The 24,182-nt window shown below is 42.0% G+C and overlaps 1 protein-coding gene and 2 pseudogenes across 1 annotated transcript; 1 reads left to right on the forward strand and 2 right to left on the reverse strand.

The window, feature by feature from the left end:
- Window positions 1-1,318: 1,318 nt before the first annotated feature.
- Window positions 1,319-10,985, reverse strand: LOC129855363 (proteasome subunit beta type-5-like). The gene is made up of 3 exons (XM_055922934.1): window positions 10,679-10,985; window positions 9,278-9,584; window positions 1,319-1,877 (listed from the first exon to the last, which is right to left on the reverse strand). Exons 1-3 carry the CDS (start codon window positions 10,895-10,897, stop codon window positions 1,588-1,590), a joined length of 816 nt encoding a protein of 271 aa, XP_055778909.1. The 5' UTR covers window positions 10,898-10,985; the 3' UTR covers window positions 1,319-1,587.
- A 93-nt stretch (window positions 10,986-11,078) lies between these two features.
- On the forward strand, window positions 11,079-23,942 carry LOC129854858 (protein sel-1 homolog 3-like; annotated as a pseudogene).
- On the reverse strand, window positions 12,692-13,869 carry LOC129854857 (proteasome subunit beta type-8-like; annotated as a pseudogene).
- Window positions 23,943-24,182: the final 240 nt, after the last annotated feature.

Below are 24,182 nucleotides of genomic sequence, written 5' to 3' on the forward strand. Positions count from 1 at the left end.
AAATGACTATTGTAGCTGGAAACAGCAGATTATTTTATGGAATATCTACATTAGGCGTACAGAAGCCCATTATCAGCAACCATCACTTCTGTGTTCCAATGGCACTTTGTGTTAGCCTTTTAAAATGATAAACTTGGATTAGGTAATTGATCATCAGAAAACCCTTCTGCAATTATGTTAGCACAGGTGAAAACTGTTGTTTTGATTAAAGAATCAATAAAACTGGCCTTCTTTAGACTAGTTGAGTATCTGGAGCATCAGCATTTGTGGGTTCAATTACAGGCTCAAAATGGTCAGAAACAAATAACTTTCTTCTGAAACTCATGCCTTTTCTTGTTCTGGGAAATGAAGGCTATTCCATGCGAGAAATTGTCAAGAAACTGAAGATCTCATACAACGCTGTGTACTACTCCCAAACTGGCGCAAACTGGCTTTAACCAGAATAGAAAGAGTGGGAGGCCCCGGTGCACAACTGAGCAAGAGGACAAGTACAATAGTGTCTAGTTTGAGAAACAAAAGCCTCCCAAGTCCTCAACTGGCAGCTTCATTAAATAGTACCCGCAAAACACCAGTCTCAACGTCAACAGTGGGATGCTTCACCATCTGGCAGTCCAACGGACGAATCTGGGTTTGGCGGATGCCAGGAGAACTCTACCTGCCCCAATGCATAGTGCCAACTGTATAGTTATGGTGGAGGAGGAATAATGGTCTGGGCTTGTTTTCATGGTTCGGGATAGGCTCTTTAGTTCCAGTGAAGGGAAATCTTAACGCTACAGTGTACAATGACATTCTAAACAATTCTGTGCTTCCAACCTTGTGGCAACAGTTTGGGGAAGTCCCTTTCCTGTTTCAGCATGACAATGCCCCCGTGCATAAAGCGAGCTCCATACAGAAATAGTTTGTTGAGTTCGGTGTGAAAGAACTTGACAGGCCTGCACGGAGACCTGACCTCAACCCCATTGAACACCTTTGGGCTGAATTGGAACGCTGACTACGAGCCAGTCCTAATCGACCAACATCAGTGCCCGACCTCACTAATGCATGTGGCTGAATGGAAGCAAGTCCCCGCAGCAATGTCCCAACATCTAGTGGAAAGCCTTCCCAGAAGAGTGGAGGCTGTTATAGCAGCAAAAGGGGGACAAACTCCATATTAATGCCCATGATTGGAATGAGATGTTCGACAAGCAGGTGTCCACATACTTTTGGTCATGTAGTGCATCTCCTTTGCCTTAATCCTTCATGGCAATAATGGGATCTGTAAATGATTACTGGTCTGTTCAATTCACTGCTACCAATAAAAAGGCACACGTTAGAAAGATGAGAATGAATGAGAACATTTATTGAAAACTTTAGAGCAGTCAAAAGGAAAGAAATCTGAGTTAAGTCAGCAAATCCACTGGTTAACAGAAGGAACACCCCTTTATCCCAGGCACAGTAAAGAACATGTAGTGACAGCAAGGTTACTTATATTCTTTAAAAAAGGTCATTTTTCAATAGACCAGATACTGTGCCAAGTTCGAATGTGTGTAAACACTTTTTTATAAACTGAATGGTCCCTCTGGCTATCATTCTTTACCCCTCCCCCTCCTATACCTTCTCTGCCTGGTACTGTTGGTGCAGCATTAAGACATCTGACTGGGACACCCTGTTCCAGCCCTCACTGTGTACATGGTACAGGTTGACCTGTCCTCCACTGTAGGCGTCGCGGTAAGTGGCCTGGTAGATGGCCCTGCGGCCCAGATCACAGGCCTCCTCCACAGTCAGGTCCTTCTGCTTCAGACCGCTGTCCACGATGCCATACGCATACATAGAGCCAGATCCCACAGCAAACAGGTCCCCGCAGACACGGTTCCCCTCAGAGTCCACGTAGTAGAGGCCTGGAAGGCGTTAGAAGGTGAAATGTTAACCCTCTACTACTGTACATCGTTGCCCCCAGGCAACAGAAAAACATTTGCCCCTCACACCCCTCAATATATTTTTGTTTGTATTCCTACACATGACAATAATGGCTGTACCCAATTCAATGAGGTGCAAAAGTTGGTATGATATAAATTGGGGGAGGGACCTTATTTTAGGAAGCAGAGCAACGTGAGCACAAGGTGTGAGCAAATGGTAAAATATATGCAAAGAATTAAATGTATAACGTGACAATAAAAAAATATGTTATTGTGTATGAACCCCTAAAGAAGCATATTTTGTTTTTATACACATTAAAAATATATATACACTACCGGTCCAAAGTTTTAGAACACATATTCATGGGTTTTTCTTTATTTTTACTATTTTCTACATTGTAGAATAATAATGACATCAAAACTATGAAATAGCAAATCTTTTTTTATTTCACCAGGTAGGCTAGTTGAGAACAAGTTCTCATTTACAACTGCGACATGGCCAAGGTAAAGCTAAGTAGTGCGACAAAACAACAGAGTTACACATGGGAAAAACAAAAGTACAGTCAAGAACAACAAAAAAATCTATACAGTGTGTGCAAATGTAGTAAGAAGGTAAGGCAATAAATAGGCCATAGTAGCGAAGTAATTACAATTTAGCAAATTAACACTGGAGTGATAGATGTGCAGATGATGATGTGCAAGTAGAAATACTGGTGTGCTAAAGAGCAAAAAAGTAAATAGAAACAATATGGGGATGAGGTAGGTAGTTGGTTGGAAGGGCTATGTACACCAATCGGTAAGGTGCTCAGATAGCTGATGCTTAAAGTTAGTGAAGAAGATATGTCTCCAACTTCAGCGATTTTTGCAATTCGTTCCAGTCATTGGCAGCATAGAACTGGAAGGAAAGGTGGCCAAAGGAGCTGTTGGCTTTGGGGATGACCAGTGAGATATACCTGCTGGAGCGCATGCTACGGGTGGGTGTTATGGTGACCAGCGAGCTGAGATAAGGCGGGGCTTTACCTAGCAAAGACTTATAGATGACCTGGAGCCAGTGGGTCTGGCAATGAATATGTAGCGAGGGCCAGCCGACGAGAGCATACAGGTCACAGTGGTGGGTGGTATATGGGTCTTTGGTGACAAAACGGATGGCACTGATAGCAAACTGGATGCAGTCTGAGTAGAGTGTTGGAGGCTATTTGGTAAATGACATCGCCAAAGTCATGGATCGGTAGGATAGTCAGTTTTACGAGGGTATGTTTGGCAGCGTGAGTGAAGGAGGCCTTGTTGCGAAATAGGAAGCCGATTCTAGATTTAATTTTGAATTGGAGATGCTTAATATGAATCTGGAAGGAGAGTTTAACATTCTAGCCAGACACCTAGGTATTTGTAGTTGTCCACATATTCTAAGTCAAAACCGTCCCGAGTCGGGCGGGCGGGTGCGGGCAAGCTCATTTGTTAACACAATGCCCAAAGGGCCAGATTTATACAGAATGGTGTCGTCTGTATAGAGGTGGATCAAGGAATCACCAACAGCAAGAGCGACATCATTGATATATACAGAGAAAAGAGTCGGCCCGAGAACTGAACCCTGTGGTACCCCCATAGAGACTGCCAGAGGTCCGGACAACAGGCCCTCCGATTTGAAACACTGAACTCTGAGAAGTAGTTGGTGAACCAGGCGAGGCAGTTATTTGAGAAACCAAGGCAGTCATTTGAGAAACCAAGGCTGTTGAGTCTGCCGATAAGAATACAGTGATTGACAGAGTCGAAAGCCTTGGCCAGGTCGATGAAGACGGCTGCACAGTACTGTTTTTTTAATCGATGGCGGTTATGATATCGTTTAGTACCTTGAGCGTGGCTGAGGTGCACCCATGACCAGCTCGGAAACCGGATTGCACAGTGGAGATGGTACGGTGAGATTCGAAATGATCAGTGATCTGTTTATTAACTTGGCTTTCGAAGACCTTAGAAAGACAGGGCAGGATAGATATAGGTCTGTAACAATTTGGGTCTAGAGTGTCACCCCCTTTGAAGAGGGGGATGACCGTGGCAGCTTTCCAATCTTTAGGAATTTTGGACGATACGAAAGAGAGGTTGAACAGACTAGTAATAGGGGTTGTGACAATGGCAGCGGATTATTTTAGAAAGAGAGGGTCTAGATTGTCTAGCCCAGCTAATTTGTACGGGTCCAGGTTTTGCAGCTCTTTCAGAACATCTACTATCTGGATTTGGGTGGAGAAGCTGGGGAGGCTTGGGCAAGTAGCTGCGGGGGGTGCAGAGCTGTTGGCCAGAGTTGGGGTAGCCAGAAGAAAAGCATGGCCAGCCGTAGAGAAATGCTTATTGAAATTCTCGATTATCGTGGATTTATCGGTGGTGACAGTTTTTCCTAGCCTGGGAGGAGGTGCTCTTATTCTCCATGGACTCTACAGTGTTCCAGAACTTTTGGGAGTTAAAGCTACAGGATGCAAATTTCTGTTTGAAAAAGCTAGCCTTTGCTTTCCTAACTGACTTTATGTATTGGTTCCTGGTTGCTACTTGGAATCATGTAGTAAGCAAAAAAGTGTTAAACAAATCAAAATATATTTTAGAATCTTCAAAAAGCGACCCTTTGCCTTGATGACAGCTTTGCACATGCTTGGCATTTTTTGTTCCAACGGCCGTGTGTGGTATATCACCGGCTGAGTGTTAACGGACGGTGGCAATTAAACATGTAGAATCACCGGGAAATTAAATTACAATTTTATTAACTTATTTAACTACGCAAGTCAGTTAAGAACAAATTCTTATTTACAATGACGGCCTACCAAAAGACCTCGTGCGAGGGCTGGGGTTAAAAATAAAAATATAGGACAAAACACATCGCGACGAGAGAGACATGCGGCTGATGTTGTGGTCGTTATGGTGTGTCCCGTCTCTTATTATTGTAGTCTATACTGCACTCTTTAGCCACAACAACTTTAATATGCAGCGTGATAGGGAGGAAAGGCACCTCTCCTTTTTAAGGGGAAGGATGTGCCATACATTCGTAACTCATGGGAAATATGACATTTAGGCTACTGCAATCTTTATGTGGCTCACGTGTGCAATTCAAAATTCAGATCCATAGTTATCTAATTTTGCAGTCTAGGACAGCATGATCTGATAGAGACTAGGGACAGTATATCAGCATGGAGTATATGGTGTACTCACATTATTTTTTTCCAAGTACTTGACTCATCAAATCAAAAAAAATATAGCTATTTTTAGAATGAGGGCCACACTAGAAAAAATGTGCACATTTATCTACAGTGGTTCCTCCTTTAAAAGTTGCGAGTTTACACCGTGGGACTTAGAAGTACCCAGCATCACAGCTTCATTGCTCCAGATCACCACAAGGGGGAGTTAGAGCACTCATTATGCATTTGGGTCCCAAGGTTTTTATATGACCAATCATATCGAGTGGTTCCAATGACGAATTTGATGCGAGCCACCCGCCCCTGGTGGCTTTCTTCAACAAATATGGTTGACAAAACATTACGAGGGGAGCAGATGTAAGTAGTTATAACGAGTCAAGCTAAAAATGTACAATTGAGAGGAATATGTTAGTTAATGTGCCAACAGTGTGCAACAATACCTAATTTATAACCATTACAGATAACAAATCCTAATTGCATCATACCCCCCCCCCCCAGTCAATAAAAAAACAAGTGCCGTTTAAGATTAATTAATTGAAACTAATATCAACTGGTTATATTATATCTCCAATCTTCAAAAAAGGTAGTAACCTCAACAGTGTGGCACTTGATTAGAAGCCTATGGCTGTGCAATGGCATAGCCGTGTTTCGTTAATTTTAAGCAGACAAGATGCTCTTATTTCCCGAGCCCTTATCACAGTCAAGACACATATTTTATGGTAAGAAAATATGATGTAACAGAATAGAACAGAAGAGTGCGAAGTGATTGGCTTATCGCGTCTGGAACAGTTATTCTCAAAGAGTGATCATTTGGAACGGGGCGCAATTTGGCAAGTTGAAAGACATTTTTCAGGGTTACAAACTAAAATCTGCCTTCTTTTCAATATACAGACATTCGGTTTATTGTATTATGTCAGTTCCTAGGAATTTTCTAAATGGATTAACAATCCTACATTGAAGTATGGCCATGACATAAGTTTGGTGAGTAGACCTAGGTTTAATGATTCTGATGAAAATGTGCTCTGTCTTTATCAAACTAATGTTATTGCATATTGTCAGTGTGGAAACTGTCTGTTTGGGGAGGGGTAATAGCCTAGGTCAGAGATGGGCCCCCAACTTACAATTATTATTTATTTTTTTTACATAAAAAAAAAAAAAAATCACTCGAGGTCTCAACTTGCTGTTGAAGAGTTAGAATAATAGAATACACAAGGTCCAATTTGGAAATGTGGTTGTGCATCAGCAGTCCCTCAATTAGCACGTCAGCATTTGTTTTAGATTGGTAAGTTAGTCTACTTAAACTTGTAGTAAGTGTGGTCGAATTACAGACCGGGGTGGGTCACATTTATCATCAGTTATCATATAAAAAAAAACTGCAAATATTTGTAACCAGATCATTTGTATTCAGATCATGTATCCAAAACAGATAATTTCTCTCCGCCCCATGGCAAAATGAGTAGAATTGCAAGAAATGAACTTTAAAACATTTTTTTATTTTAAATCTTCGCTGTCACGAGGGGGGGCGCTAAAATGTTTTGCCACTAGCAGTATGCAAAGTAGGGTAGTCACAAAGTAATAAACCCTAGCCTGTTCCTACAATTTCACTTCTTACATCAGAGATTACGATACAGTTAAGTGGTTTGTGATGATTTGGCTCAGTTGGTAGAGCATGGCGCTTGCAACGCTAGGGTTGTGGGAATTGAACCCACAAAAAAAAGTATAAAAATGCAAAAAAGTATAAAAATGTATGAACTCACTACTGTAAATTGTTCTGAATAAGAACATCTACTAAAATGTTAAAGGAATGAATGGACCATTTCAGTTTACACATAGAAATAAGTTGCATTTGCAAAGTATTTCAAGAAACTGGAAAACAAAGTATTTTTTATATTTCACAAGTATTATCAGATTAACTGTTTTGTACAGGAAATTATCAGATTGAAGTTACAAATGCTGGTTAACACTCAAATTCAAATAAATTCAGTTATAAAAATGATCACAAAAGTAGTGCACTGGTCCTTTACTAGTCCTATATTAGCAGACTGATAAAGTAGTGCACTGGGCCTTTACTAGTCCTGTATTAGCAGACTGATAAAGTAGTACACTGGGTCTTTACTAGTCCTATATTAGCAGACTGATAAAGACATCTTCAGCGCGGGTTAAGAAAAAATATTTCTGCATCACACCCCCCACCAAAACATCCCAGCATCCCCAAACTACTTCCCGCGGCTATGCGTACTATAAGCTCACTCCACAGTAGAGGTCGACCGATTATGATTTTCCAACGCCGATACCGATTATTGGAGGACCAAAAAAGCCGATACCGATTAACCGGGCGATTTTTTAAAATGTATTTGTAACAATGACAATTACAACAATACTGAATGAACACTTATTTTAACTTAATATAATACATCAATAAAATCAATTTCGCCTCAAATAAATAATGAAACATGTTCAATTTGGTGTAAATAATGCAAAAACAAAGTGTTGGAGAAGAAAGTAAAAGTGCAATATGTGCCATGTAAGAAAGCTAACGTTTAAGTTCCTTGCTCAGAACATGAGAACACATGAAAGCTGGTGGTTCCTTTTAACATGAGCCTTCAATATTCCCAGGTAAGAAGTTTTAGGTTGTAGTTATTATAGGAATTATAGGACTATTTCTCTCTATACGATTTGTATTTCATATACCTTTGACTATTGGATGTTCTTATAGGCACTTTAGTATTGCCAGTGTAACAGTATAGCTTCCATCCCTCTCCTCACCGCTACCTGGGCTCGAACCAGGAACACATCGACAACAGCCACCCTCGAAGCAGCGTTACCCATGCAGAGCAAGGGGAACAACTACTCCAAGTCTCAGAGCGAGTGACGTTTGAAACGCTATTAGCGCGCACCCCGCTAACTAGCTAGCCATTTCATATTGGTTACACCAGCCTAATCTCGGGAGTTGATAGGCTTGAATTCATAAACAGCAGAGCTGCTTGCAAAACGCACAAAAGTGCTGTTTGAATGAATGCTTACGAGCCTGCTGGTGCCCACCATCGCTCAGTCAGACTGCTCTATCAAATCAGACTTAATTATAACATAATAACACACAGAAATACGAGCCTTAGATCATTAATATGGTCGAATCCGGAAACTATTATCTCGAAAACAAAACATTTATTCTTTCAGTGAAATACGGAACCGCTCCGTATTTTATCTAACGGGTGGCATCCATCAGTCTAAATATTCCTGTTACATTGCACAACCTTCAATGTTATGTCATAATTACGTAAAATTCTGGCAAATTAGTTCGCAATGAGCCAGACGGGCCAAACTGTTGCATATACCCTGACTCTGCGTGCAATGAATGCAAGAGAAGTGACACAATTTCACCTGGTTAATATTGCCTGCTAACCTGGATTTCCTTTAGCTAAATATGCAGGTTTAAAAATATATACTTCTGTGTATTGATTTTAAGAAAGGCATTGATGTTTATGGTTAGGTACACGTTGGAGCAACGACAGTCCTTTTTCGCGAATGCGCACTGCATTGATTATATGCAACGTAGGACACACTAGATAAACTAGTAATATCATCAACCATGTGTAGTTATAACTAGGGATTATGATTGATTGTTTTTTATAAGATAAGTTTAATGCTAGCTAGCAACTTACCTTGGCTTCTTACTGCATTCGCGTAACAGGCGGGCTCCTCGTGAGGCAGGTGGTTAGAGCGTTGGACTAGTTAACCGTAAGGTTGCAAGATTAAATCCCTGAGTGGACAAGGTAAAAATCTGTTGTTCTGCCCCTGAACAAGGCAGTTAACCCACCGTTCCTAGACTGTCATTGAAAATAAGAATGTGTTCTTAACTGACTTGCCTAGTTAAATAAAGGTGTAAAAAAAAATAAAAAAATAATAATAATAATTATTCTGCAAAATCGGAATCCTAAATGACCAATTTCCGATTGTTATGAAAACTTGAAATCGTCCCTAATTAATCGTCCATTCCAATTAATCGGTCGACCTCTACTCCACAGCTTCAAATATCTACACTCGGGTCGCCGAATTGCCAGCTTTTTGGCAATGCAACTGGCTAGCACGTGTTTGCGAAGCAGAGAATCACTAGTTCGAGCCCAGTAAGAGGCTAGGGACAGTGAAAGAAGCTTTACTGCTAAACTAGCACATTGACACCAGTTAGACAGCATCATATCACATCCATACCTGGTCCAGTCTTATCCCAGCCACACACCATGGTTCCCATGCTGAGGCCCATGCCTTTGTACTGGTACACCATGTTGGCCAGTAGCTTGGAGGCAGCTGCCACAGAGATGCGCTCCTTGTTGCGGAGCTCGTAGACGCGGCACTGGCGGGCCAGCAGGCGCTCCCAGAAGCTGCAGTCAGCAGCCCCTCCAGCCATTGTGCCCAACAGGTAGGGGTTGATCTCTATCACCTTCTTCACTGTCTGGGAGGCGATGTAGGCGCCTGCTGTGGCCCTGGAGTCCACCGCCACGATCACACCATGCTGGAACTGAGGGGAAAAGGACATGGAGGCAGAAGTTAGACAATGGCTAGCCAAGGGGTAATAGCTAGGCCTATATAACCCTAGACTTGATTATTTCAGATGTCATTACATTTTACATTTACATTTTAGTCATTTAGCAGACGCTCTTATCCAGAGCGACTTACGGTAGAGTGCATACCTTTTTATTACATTTTACATACTGAGACAAGGATATCCCTACCGGCCAAACCCTCCCTAACCCGGACAACGCTATGCCAATTGTGCATCGCCCCACGGACCTCCCGGTTGCGGCCGGCTGCGACAGAGCCTAGCAACTCTTTAATGTTAGCTAACTAGCTAAGTTTAAACAAGAAGTAGCCTATCTGACTAGCTAAAATGGCCATTGGCATGAAGCAGTCATTTTTGCCTGCTTATGTGCTCATTTATTGTGTTGTTTATATCTTCAGTTGCGTAAGGACACTTACGCAGGGTTATAGGTCACTGGTAACGTGATTGCGTACACAGTTGACCAGCAAGAGTTAGCACAGGTGAGAGGCGCTTGTTATGGAATGCACATCACGTTGGTACGGCAATACTTAGTTTTGGAACTATGCATTTAATATTCTGCAACAAAAAAAATGTACATTCAACCTTTATTTAACTATGCAAGTCAGTTAAGAACAAATTCTTATTTACAATGACGGCCTACACCGGCCACCGCTGGGCCAATTGTGCTCCGTCCTATGGGAATCCCAATCACGGCCGGTTGTGATACAGCCTGGATGAATGGCCCATACAAAAGATCTAAATGGCTAGCCAACGGGGAATCCAGTTGTAACGTTATGTGAGCGCGCAATTAATTGCACTCAAACAATGGTTACTTGTTAGCTAGCATATCGTGCAAACGGTTTAAAGACGAAGCGAGTCATCCCACTCCCTCATTCTTTCTGGTTTATGTACAGTAAACGAACTGAACTAAGCAGACCAGCCGCTAATGCGTTGGTGCCTAAACCACCCATTAAGCCGACCTTAACTGATGTCTTATTTTCCAATGGTAAACGGCCTCAGTGGGACGTCTTCATTTATCCACCATATTTGTTAGCGAGTAACGTTACACTTACTTTGAAAGCTAATGTGGTTGTGCCATGAAGGAATTCTATCTTTCTTTCTGGCCCATCTTCGTCAGAGCAGGCGGTTCTCACAGCGAAAGAGAGGCTATCTCCCCCTACAGACTCCAAACCCAACTCTGTTTCATACAAACCACTGGCGAAGCCACGCCGCTTGCGACCATAGTTTGAAAAGTCTACTGACTCACTCTGCAACACATTAGCAAGAGCCATCTTTAAATAAGAATGATGAAAATACCACTTCCGTTGTTATCAAAACAGTTTTCCCGGTAAAGGAAATGCGTCACAGATTTGCAGTTTTGCACCTCGTTCAGTTTTCTTCGAGATGGCCCCCCAATAGTTCATTATCGACTTCGCAATATCGATTACAAAAGTTCACTATGGGCTTATGTAAACATTTGTTTACCTATGATAAAGAAACACTCTTAAAAATGTGATGATTCACAATGATGCAGTGTTAGCCTACAAAATACATTTATTATTATTTGTGCGACTGGTCGCAAGCGTTGTGGCTTCGCCAGTGGTTTGTATGAAACAGAGTTGGGTTTGGAGTCTGTAGGGGGAGATAGCCTCTCTTTCGCTGTGAGAACCGCCTGCTCTGAGATAAATACATGTCGTTTTTCAATTACTAAAGATCTCTGTCTGGACACAGTGTGATTTACCCATAGTCACTTCAATGTATTTCCCCCACCCCCTCCCTCACTATACTTAAACAATGAATTCCATCACAATTCTAATGTCATAAAAGCAGTGTTGGTCTCTGGCAATTATGCTGCATAGGTCTAATTTTCTAAAGATGAGAAACTTGTCATTCCAATAACTTAATTTCCAATTTTCACTATGAAGAGGAAAGGTGTGAGTGCAACATTCTTGTGGTGATACAGCTTTTTTATGTGTAGTTGCTCCACACACAAGATGTAGTCCATGCACATACAGTAAAAGACAGATAACTGCAAACAAAGATGTCAAAGACAAATATCAGGAAAGTTTCAGAGATTACCTGTCTGCTGCTGACTCTGTTGAGTCTTGGAAGTCTCAACCCTACTACTCCAAGGAACCATGGATGTCCTTTGATGAGCCGGCGTACCCAGCAGAAACGTCCTGGATTTACTTCCCCTGGCAGATAGCGCCTCCTTCACCCCATCGCCAGCGCTGAGCCTCCAGCATGTGGAGAGATATGGACAAGGGAGATGAGCCAACCCCAGAGGTGAGCTTCCTTGACAACCTCTATGAGCCTTACCACAGACTTCCCATGTTTTCCTCTATGACAGGGCCCAGTGACAAGTGCCAAGCCTCCAGCATGTGTTACGATATGGAGAAGGCCTGCTCATCCTCATGCAACCTGAGCTGACCCCAAGTGAGATCCTTCAGCTTTACTGCAGACTCCCCGTGTTTGTCTCTTTGATGAGGGGGAAGGGGGCAGACGCAAGTTTAGGACCAGGATGTGGCCCAGCTTCTGCTCTGCAGTCCAGGGACATCTGAGGACCAGGTTGTAGCCTAATTTTCTTTCTGCAGTCCAGGGACATCTTGCATTGAAGCTTCTAGTCCAGAGACTTCTTATCAATTCTCTGACATTATCAATCTGATGACTTCTCAGAAATACAATATTTTCTTAACTCTGTCACTGTTGTCCGAGACAGATTAGATACAAGTACTTGATTTAGAAATCAAAGTCAAAAATGTGATTTCCTAGGTTACATAATGTGAATAATGTTGTTATTATGAACAGAGGGGAGTCTCGTGCTTTCAAGCGGGTCCACTAGGTTTTAAAGTCAATTAAAACATGCCCTCTGATGTTTATAAAAATTATTAACATTAATGTAGGCTAACATTTCATTTCAGTAATACTCTAAAAGGCTGCAATTATTGGCTCATACATTTATTATTTTCTTTCTTCTGCTAAGCTTCTCTCTCCTCATACTAGCCTTCTTTATAACCCTAACTACCGATCTCCTCATCCTTTTCCCCCTCTCTATCCCTCCTCTCCTTTACCTTCACTCTTTCTCTCTCCTTCTCTCTGTAATACTCCTCTCTCAGCTCTTCTCTGTCCGTGCAAGTTCACCCATGTGAGGTGACATGATACACATCCACAAAGTTACCAGAGATTACGTCTCTATGTGTGGCCCTGTACACAGCCTCCCTGTCCAGTGAGAAGAGTTCCTCCAGCCCCCATCGCAACCCTCCATCCAGCACAGAGTAGGCATAGAACAGCTTTCCCTGCAGCCGTGTCCCATCACTGCAGACATATTACAGGCTCGGGCCAGACAGCACCTGCCTACCTCTACCTCCAGCAGACATTTCACTGTACTTGTGCACTTGACATTAACAATGCGAAACGTGAACAGTGCTGCCCACTCATGGCTGGTGAGAGGCACTGCCTCTTATCCTGTCCCTCTGCTTGAGAGATTGGTTCACTTGCAGTTGTCTTTGCCTGATCATCTGTTTCACTCCCCATCATTGATCTTTTCTCCTGAACCATCCCTCTGCTGCCATGCTCAAGAGGACGTGTCTCCACCTCTCTTCCATCACAGCCACACAGAGTGGCCGCCACACACAGCTCAGTGCCCTTAACGGGTCCATCATGTGGTTTAGCAGCTTGGCAGCACCAGCTGTGGACAGTCTCCTGGCGTGGCGAAGGTGGTAGAGCCGGAGTTCCTGAGTCAGAATCCTTCTCCAGGGGGCACAGTCGGCAGACGTGATGAGGTTTGGTGCAATGTTTGGGTTGATTTGGCCAAACTGTATGGGGCTTTCACTTAGGTATCAATATAAAGATGCAGTGGGCTTCAACTGTAGCTCCACGACAAGTCACTGCTTGTTGTATCTCTGGTTCTCTTCCCAAAATGCAAGGAGGTGTTTTCCTGGTCTATTTGAAGTGACGCTGAAAATTTCATCTGGAGGCAAGAAAAGAGTCCTTGAAACCATACAGATCCTGTAATGCCATTGAAAAAAATGGGTCCGTTAATATGTCAAATTACTTATTTATTGATTATTTATTTCCTCTCCAATGTCAATTATTGATTCTAATGTTTTTAGTTTTTGAGAGTCAGTCGAGGTCTGTTTGTCTCTGAGAGTGGGGATGCACTGATCTAATTGTAATAAAAAGTATGATTTTTATACAGTAAATGATCCCTCAGTTGTATTGTCTAAACACGTAGCGTGATATCAATAGCATTACGTTACCTCATTACCGGGATGCATTAAATATGGAGTAAACCACGGCAGTCATCAAAAACTGTGCCTGAACATGATATCTGTCTCATAAATCATATTGGTATGCTGATTGTACTTGTGTTGATTTAGATTTATGAAATTAGATTGTGTCTGTAGTTCAGTCTATCCCCCTATTGGTGAGCCAAAAACATGCACACCTGTGTTTAAAAAGTAGGATGCACATTGGCCTGTGTACAGAGGTAGACTATTTGCCTGATGACTCATCCTGAATTTAAATTTGCTGGGTTAGTGCTATCTGGAATCCTTGGGAAATTCCCTTGCCTAAACCCTAAACTTTACCATAACCCTTACCAAACCCCCTTACTTTAACCATTTTAAAGTTCAACTTCAATGAGGTGACTTCCAGGGGAGAACAACTGCCCCCTCATTGAAGCCATGAAGTTCAAGAACGATGTATGTCCTTGAACTGATTATTTTAAAATGGCACACAGAAGACGTTATTAGGGCAATTTAGTTGCAGGCTAGATCAGTGCTGCCCCCTCATTGAGTAGCTGAAGTTGAAGGCCAACACTGTACTTCAGGTTGCCGTTAGCAACTAAATTATCCTTAACTTCTTCTGTGTGCGATTTTAAAATAGTCAGTTCAAGGACATACATCTGGTGTAATTGAAACAATTATTGGTACCATGATTGACTTCAAAACATATATTTATTTACACGAAGATTGCCATTTTTCCATTCACTATAATAGGGGATCCTGTTTTCTGCAAACAATTCCTGCAGTACAGCGGTTGGCCTTGAACCTCATGGCTTCAATGAGAGGTGGCTGTCATTCTCCCCTGACTACTATTCACATACAGTCATTGGGTGACTTCCGAGTCGGAACGTCCGAAGAACACAGAGGTTCTTGACCACCTTTGCCAAGGATCCTCTTTAGACTTTTTTTTTGGCACCATACAGGAAACATTAGTGAGCGTGGCGTTTGGTCAGAGGGTTGTGATTGGGTAGCCAGGCAACCAGACTATAGCAATCATTCCATAAAAATGTAATGAATAGAAAAGGCGTCTCCATTTAAGTCAATGATTGCATAATGGACTGGCAGCTATTTTGAGTGTACCTATGACAGGAAGTAAAAGCAGGAAGTGTACCTTTCAATCTGTGCTGTGATTTGTTGCGTCAACTCAACTGACATTATAAAAAATACATTCCATTGCATGAGCCCCATCAGTTTGCATAATTTGAATTCACTTTCTACATTACCATGGCAATCCAGCATTAGTTCATAGAAAATTGATTGTATTGTTGCATCACAATGCCAGGCAGCCATTGTGAGTTTGCCCATGAGTGTACCAGTCAAATTGCCAGGGTTAGAGCTTCCAAGCCCATTCTTTTCATTTTATTTCTATGATTATTTCTATGAATATGCAAATGTTGCTCTCTGCCCAGGTGTTCTCTGCAAAAGTAAAAGTCAGGTAGCCTACCTGGCACTGCATATACTACTATAGATTTGCAGAACAGGTGGCACCGCATAACTCCACCTGTTATGAGCCACTGAACTGATGAGTAGAGACAAGGCTACAGACAGCTGCATTTGGACAAAAAAATCTCACATTATTTTAAGTTCAATGAATTCTAACCCCGAATTGATTGTGAATTCAATAGCATTCGATTCAGTCCTGGAACAAATTCGGGAAGACAGAATGTCAAGCATTGCATGAAGTGCACTCTTGAAAATGAACGTTTTTAAAAGTTGGAACCCTTGTGGATATGCTATCACTGTTGTTATTTTGTTCTTGCTTGGAAGAAATACAAATGATTGACTATCTTATATAATTCAAATGCGGTAGAGTGATTAGTCCATAGGCAATTTTAAACTTGAAGAATGCAAACAATTTCTGGGTAGTCTATTTAAATAAGTTGCAAACGTGTGTAAATATTTGTCTAGTGTGTGTATTACAACTATTCCTATCATTATGTTTACAGGCTGCCTCCACACATCACTTTATTTTCCTCACAACTTACAGTATTTCCACAAATGTCACATTAAGCTCCTGCTCATTAAATGGAGCTCGTTTAAAATATGATATTTGTTCAACATATGATGTTTAATATGTGGATACCATACTAGGCCCACTATGCTTCTGGCACAGTTCATCAATTTAAATCTGAATGCATATGCGTCTTACCAGTGTTTAAAATTCTAATAAAATAGATTATATTCCAGCCACACACTGCTAGTCACCAGTGCCAGAGGCATCTCAGAACGAATCTTACAAACAAGTTATACTAAGTGAGGAAAAGTCCTGAGGCTTTACTCATTATTTCTCTTGATTTGATAAAAGATAATACCCATGTAAAGATAATACCCACACAAACCAAGACAGGAGTCCGGGTCTTCAAGAGGAGATGGAACACATTCAGAAGATCACATTCCCTCCAGACATGGCCTACAGAGAGGACTTCTTCATCAGGCGCACATTGGACGTCCGTAATGTGATTGTTAGAGCCTGGTTGGACCACCTCGACCAAGGCAATAGAGACAAATGCAATGGGACCAACAGCACATACCATGGGTCCCTGGTGAGGTCATTCAAGGTGCTCCAGGCAGTACCGCCCTCTAAGAGTCCAGTCAGACTTACCCTGGGTGTCCCTCGTGGATGGCTGATCTGAGGTGGCAGCTGACCAGAGGCAGAGTACGCCATTGCCCACATGAGTCCGGCCATGTCTAAATCAACCAATCATGTTTTGTTTATGTGTGTTTAAATTAAACTCACCTGGCTGTCACTTATAATTTGAACAGTTTAAGGTTCCCATGTGTTATGAATTTCCTACCAGAGGCTCTCTGCACACCATCTCACAGCCCACTCTCAGGGACACAAACTCTGCAACTTTCTAACTCCTGCAGTAGGCTCCCCACCCCCTCTGGAGCCTAGCAGACTAGGCTAAAGGTCGTAAACTGGCCCTTCACACCTCTGGTCCTAACCAAACCGATTGGTTGCTAGGGGTCATGGTTGCCAGGGGCCTTATTACATGGTGGGATCAGCCAATCAAAGGCAGTTATCTTTATTTTTCCTTCACGCAGTCACAGAGAGAGCAGCAAGCTCATCTCTGTCCTGCACAACAACAGCTGGACTGGTATCTCTGAACTTGTGCGTGCACAAAGTGATTTGTGTGCCATTTGTATATTGTTCTTACTATTGTTGTATGCTGCCTTTGTGTATAGCTGTGTTGTAATATGTGCCGGTAGTATGTAAATTTTCATACAGTCCTTCCCTTGTTATAAAAAACATGTTTCTCTACTTGTGCTATAAGTTATTGTATTGTGTACAGTGCATTCATTACCTGTTTCTCCTGTTTCAGAACCACTACCATTCCACTACCTTTCCATGTTCATTTTATCAGTGTGTGTGTCAATAAAGTATCTGTGTGTGTAACTCTGAGGTTGCCTTATTCCCCTCTTACCAGAGAAGGTTCTAGTGGGTCACAGATCAACCCAAACAGATAGATGCTCTCTTTCACCATGAATTGAGACAGGAAATAAGCACTGACATATTATTTGGTTAAACATGGTGTCCTCAGTCCTTATAGTTGTAGTGTATACTAATGTTTTGTTTTCCTTTTATTGATTTGTAGACACTGTAGATATGTTGACATTCCCAATGGTAAAGGGAAAGGGGGGATACCTAGTCAATTGTACAACTGAATGCATTCAACTGAAATGTGTCTTCTATATTTAATCCAACCCCTCCGAATCAGAGAGGTGCGGGGGGCTGTCTTAATCGACATCCACGTCATCGGTGCCCTGGTTAGCACTGGAGAGAGTTTTGAAGTGATTTACAAGATCCACCCTTTCATCAACATAGATCTTGAGAGAACCCGCCTCCTCACTGTGGAGCAGCCCAGGTTTGGATCTGACTTCCCTCTAAATTGTATAGTTTATTTACATTTATGACAAACTTCCTTACATTGTCATGACAGCTGATAATTTGGGTAATCTTGTGGGCAACAAGCTCTCTGCTTGTGTAATGACAATGTCACCTGGAATGACTCACAACAACATGAATAGTTATAACCGGTATAATGCCAAATTAATTATACAGTTTTGTGGCCTCTTACACAGTGGGTTCATTTAAAGTTCAACTAAAAAAGTCCATGAACTAGCACTTTGAAAATGATAGCATCTGCCATCCAAAGTTTCTGACTCCAATTAACCCCCTTAGGTCAGTTACAGTAGGCTAAGATCTGTGTCTCTTTTCAAGGCTGACACCTCATTTCACTTCCATTTTTGATTCCACTTAACAGATCAGTTTCCACATGGTACAGTTAAAAAAAGAAAAAAGCCTTTGATAAACTAACACTCATTTGAGCCTTTCTCCTCTTACTAGCTCTGATTTTGCTGATAGCTACTTTTGTAGGAGAAATGTACTTGCTATGACTGTGATATGTGGTTGTCCCACCTAGCTAACTTAAGGTGAATGGACTAATTGTAAATCAAATCATATTTAATTGGTCCATACACATATTTAGCAGATGTTATTGGGGGTGTAGCGAAATGCGTGTTAAAAAAAAAAATAACACAAAAAAAATGGATACTGCAAAGTTGCTAGAAGCAGAGTTGCCATGTCTGTCGGAGCCATCTTCTTTACCAATCGCTCTGGATAAGAGCATCTGCTAAATGACTCAAATGTACACATTTAAATGTACTTTATTGTCTACATGCTTTGAAAGATCAGCAAAAAACATATGTTGAAGATGATACCAGTGGGTGGGTGTGTTTTATGGATGCTTAAGGATGGATGCATAATCTAAGATGTAATCACAGCTTACAATGACACAAATTCATTCAATCTCCTCCCTGAGACAGCCATGGAACAGTGACAGTGACACAGGAAATGGAATGTGAAAGATCTCATTAATCTCTTTTTCCCCAGGGTAACAGTGTCTATGTGGGTCTATCTGGTGCAGTGGTGTGACAAGAAGATCCTCCATCACGTTGATCAGAACAGTAAATATGACACTCCTCTAATGCAGCTCACTAACCAGGCGAGGCATAGCATGGCAGCTTGTTGTGGATTCACCAGATAGGATGTCACTGTGTATTTGTCAGAGTTTTGTTCTCACTTGATACTTATGATGCCATGCTAGGCTGTGAATGTGATGAAGCTGTCCTTGTGCGATAGGTAGTGGTATGATTGGATATCAACGTGCATTATGGGAGATGTACATTATGTCTTATGATTTAATAAAGGACATGTCATCATGTCTGCTGTTTAGGAGAGATCTTAATTCAGGTGTGTGTGGTGTCTAGGGGAGATCAGACATTCATAGCCCATACATCTCTGCCTCTCTGGACATGGATCAGACTAGACTTCTCCATACAAGGCTCTAAGGTACCATACAATTGAATTGAATACACTTTATTAATCCCACAAGGGACACTACAGCAACAACATACAGTATGTATGTGCTCCTAACCAACTATGTTATTTTGTTAGTTTTCTTGCGTTGTTTGTAACTTATTTCTGAACTTATTCTGTACATAATGTTGCTGCTACCGTCTCTTATGACAAAAATAACTTTTGGACATCAGAACAGCGATTACTCACCACGAACTGGAAGAATCTTTTTCCTTTCTCAAGTCCGATGAGAAGGATATACTGCTTCCCGGGAACAGGCCCAGATCCCCGTCATTTGCGTGAAAATTCAATCGCTATTGTTTGCCTATCCGTGTCTTGCTTGTTTGTTATGCTGTGTAGGCTACATACTGTATTGCTTGCCTAAATAGCTGCATGTAACTCCCCTCCTGCAATAGCCTACTGTCACAACAGACAAATAACTAAGTTATTTGAGCCAGACATCCTCCTGTTTTGGCTACCACCTCCACCACCACGCCTCTCTGTTACTGGCTACCATCCACATGGCTGGCCTGGGGGTCCCTGTGGACCAACAGCAGGTAAGGACCACACAACAGTCACCTGCTACTAATGGCACATCTATGCTCAGCTGTATGTGTGACCCCTGACCCATGAATGACCTTTTTATGACCTCTGTGTATTTCAGGGTCATATTTACAGTCTGATTAGTGTACTGGGAGACAACCATTAAGCCCTCATGCATTTGGGCTACAAACACACACAAGGAATTGACAAAAACTGACATGGGGTATGGTTACTACTCCATTGTTGGGGCATAGACAACTATTGACCAAGGGATGGTATTGGAACAACAAGTGAGTTTATAGAGAGAAATTAGGGACTTTAGTTATACTGTGTTTGATGAGTATAACGTTAACCATTCATTTCTTCTTATTCCAAGCAATCTATAACTATAGCACATTCGTATAAGCAACGAGGACCATCTGAACAGCCTGAGACAGGTGACGCCTTTCAGTTTCTCAAACTTCAAGCTGACAGAGGAGACGTTGAATCACAGTTATATCAAAAGACTTATACATAATTTAGCTTTAGTTCTAGACTACAGTAGCTAGAAATGTCTTCTCTGTCAAGTTAGGAAAGATCCAAAGGAATAAATTTGAAAATGACATAACTCTTCATTTATGCAGAAACATCTAGCAAAGCTTCTGTTCTGGGGTGAAAAGGGTGTCTCTAAGGATGGAAGGAATGCAGTTAAGTGGTACGCTAAGAGTGCCATGGAGCTGGAGGATTCTTCAACCATGTATGACTACTCTATCTTATTACTTTAGGTAAGCATCATGTCCTATGCAAATAGGGGACTTCAAATGGAAAGAACCCAAACCACTCAGAGAGGAATGAGGTAGGACCACAGCTCATTTTTAAAATCAACTTGAGTTTTAAGTTGAAAACCTTTGACAGATTTATGAAAGGTCTAATAATCGGTGTGTTTCCTGTACTCTCTGTACTCCTCCCTGAATGGCCACGTGGTCGGGGCGGTGGAGGCAGCCTGGTACCTGTCCACAGGAAACCTGGACAGGGTCTCCCAGGACACAAAGAGGGCTGTGATATTAGTATTTTATCCACTCAGTGAGTGAAGAGAGCTCCTGTTTGGTCCACTGCACCGGAGGGTAGCCTGCAGCAAAGTGTCATCTGACTCAATGACAAGAGCTAATGCAAGGACAGGTCTTGGGTATTTGCATATCTAAGAATAAGTGCCATGTCACAGTGTGGCGTAGAGAGAGAATGACCCTGCTTATTGTTGAGGCACACATGTCTTATGAATCCCCAGATGAAGCAGTTAGTGTCCCACACATTTTCTTAGATTCTAAAGAGTAACGAGTTAGTTGATGCCAGAGAAAACCTTTAATCACTGAGGTTATTGTAGGTCATGGTAATAATGATGTAATGATAATGTAATAACCATACTTAGCTGATTTCGATATGTGATGAACCTCCTTGGTGGTTCAATTAGGTTTTTCATGTATCATTTATTATCTGCTCTGTCCTCCAGCACGCTAAAACAGATTTGCGAGCAGAATGGTTACATGCGATATGTGGTCAGAGAGGCTCTCCAAGCCTACCTCCAGGGCTCCCTGGTGAGAGAAGCAAAATAGACTCTAGAACATCCGTCCAATTTGACTCACATTAATTTGATTTGGCAAATCAAATTACCGATGTTACGGTGTGTGCGTGTGTTTGTGTGTGCGCGTGTGTGTGATTATTCTTCCTAAAGGGGTGAGGCTCTGGTGAGGTATGCTCTGGCAGCAGCAACAGGTCTAGTTGTGGCACAGAATAATGTTGCCTACCTATTTGAGGTAAGGAGTCTGGCATTTTAAATCCAATTTTCTTATGCAAAGTTACATCATCTCTCATATTATTCTGAAATAATTTAGTTCAGATGTAGAGAAGCATTCATTTGAGACAAGGCCTTAACAGAAAGGGACGTGAATAACCATAAGCCATTATGATATCTTCACTTACACCTGAGTTACCACTCTTTTTTAATTGCAGGAAATGAAGGAGAGATATGACTGTCAATTGCTGTATTACAACCATTCCACAATGAACTATGCCCCACATGACTCTGGTGAGTTTCTGTCTTACAGACTACAATGTCATCACAAAGCCTCGAGTCACTGGTGGAAAAGCTAGTTTACATAAAGCACCTGTCTCTCTGTTAGCCTGGTCCCAGATCTGTTTGGGCTCCTGCAAACTCCATTGATGTCATTGTCAAGCCAAACATTTGGCATGACCAGAAGTGACAAGGAGTTGGCACAGACTGGCACTCAGGCTATCTCTCTGTTTCCAGGTTTCCTGAAGATGGTAGACTACTACTAATCTAGCAGCATGCTTGGAACTGTTGATCAGGCCATATCAGTGTACAACAGATCAGCCCTTGCAGGCAGTTCCCAGGTGACTGTCATTTCCTGTATGCTATGATCAAGCCTCTAGAATTCAGAATTACTCTTATGTAAAAGTAACCATCAGAAGTTGTACAGATCCAAACAGATCAATACTCATTATTTTCCTCATGAATCCCCAGGGAATATATAAATTGGTGGTTTTGGCAGAGGAGGGATATGATTTCCCATTGATACATCAGAAACAGATTAAACGTACACTACATGGCCAAAAGTCGAATATCTCATTCCAAAATCAGGAGCAAAAATATGGAGTTGGTCCCCCTTTTGCTGCTATAATAGCCTCCACTCTTCTGGGAAGGCTTTCCACTAGATGTTGAAACATTGCTGCGGGACTTCGTTCCATTCCATTGGGGCAGCAGGTAGAGTGTTGGGCCAGTAACCGAAAGGTTGCTAGATCAAATCCCCGAGCTGACAAGGTAAAAATCTGTCATTCTGCACCTGAACTCGGCCGTCTTTGTAAATAAGAATTTGTTCTTAACTGACTTGCCTAGTTAATAAAAGGTCAAATATTTATAGTAAGATCAAAAATATTAGTGAGATCAAAAACTGATGTTGGGGGATTAGACCTGGCTTGCAGTCGACGTTCTAATTCATCCCAAAGGTGTTCGATGGAGTTGAGGTCAGGGCTCTGTACAGGCCAGGAAAGTTCTTCCACACTGATCTCGACAAACCAATCTGTATGGACCTCGCTTTGTGCATGTCATGCTGAAACATGAAAAGGCTTTCTGCAAACTTTTGCCATAAAGTTGGAAGCACAGAATCTTCTAGAATGTCATTTTACACTGTAGCTTTAAGATTTCCCTAAGGCGCCTAGCTCAAACCACGAAAAACGACACCAGACCATTATTTGTTCTCCACCAAACTTTACAGTTGGTGCTATGCATTCGGGCAGGTAGCGTTCTCCTGGCATATGCTAAACTCAGATTTGTCCGTCGAACTGCCAGATGGCGAAGTGTGATTCATCACTCCAGCGAATGCATTTCCACTGCTCCAGAGTTCAATAGCGGCGAGCTTTACACCACTCTTGTCATGGCCATCGTTAAAGGAAGACCAAGGTGCAGCGTGGTGAGCGTACATTTTCGTTTATTTGAATAAATGTCGCCAACAAAACAACAAAACAAGAAACGACCGTGAAGCTTACAAGGGCTTTAGTACCCCAAACAAAGACAACTTCCCACAATGACACAAGGGAAAAAGGCTGCCTAAGTATGATTCCCAATCAGAGACAACGATGGACAGCTGTCCCTGATTGAGAACCATACCCGGCCTAAAAATAGAAATACACAAACCTAGAAAACAGAACATAGAATGCCCACCCCAAATCACACCCTGACCAAACCAAACGGCTCCTCCTCTGCAGTGCAGGGGGCGGTTCCTCCTGCAGGCAGAGGAGGGTCGTTAAGTGATTGGAGCCACCTGGGCTCAGGGTATAAAACTGCTTACTAATCACCTCTGTCTCTCTTGCTCTCTCTCTCTCTCTGCTCCTCCAGGTATGCTCATGATTTGTTTGTTCCTTTTTAGTTTTGCATAGTTTTCACTCAGTCATGTTCACACACACATATTCATGCACCCATGCACTTTACATACACCTTACATTATGATACATCCACACCTCATTCCTTTTTCTTAGTTTAAGTTAATAGTTTGTTTAATAATAAAGAACACTTTTGAATTGGCCTATACCTGTTGTTCGTGTCCCCTCATTTTTGTCACAGGCTATGAGCCGGCTTGTGACAAAATAGTGACATAAAAATGCTCTCTAAGGCCAGGGCGTGACAATTCTATGCAACGCTAGGCATTGCACATGGTGATCTTAGGCTTGTGTGCCGCTGCTCGGCAATAAAAACCTTTTCATACAGCTCTGACAAACAGTTCTTGTTCTGACGTTGCTTCTAGAGGCAGTTTGGAACTCGGTAGTGAGTGTTGCAACCAAGGAAAAGGCGAATTGTAAGCGGTCCCGTTCTGTGAGCTAGTGTCGCTTACCACTTCG

Source organism: Salvelinus fontinalis, chromosome 5, assembly GCF_029448725.1.
Source record: "Salvelinus fontinalis isolate EN_2023a chromosome 5, ASM2944872v1, whole genome shotgun sequence".
NCBI classification, from domain to species: domain Eukaryota; kingdom Metazoa; phylum Chordata; class Actinopteri; order Salmoniformes; family Salmonidae; genus Salvelinus; species Salvelinus fontinalis.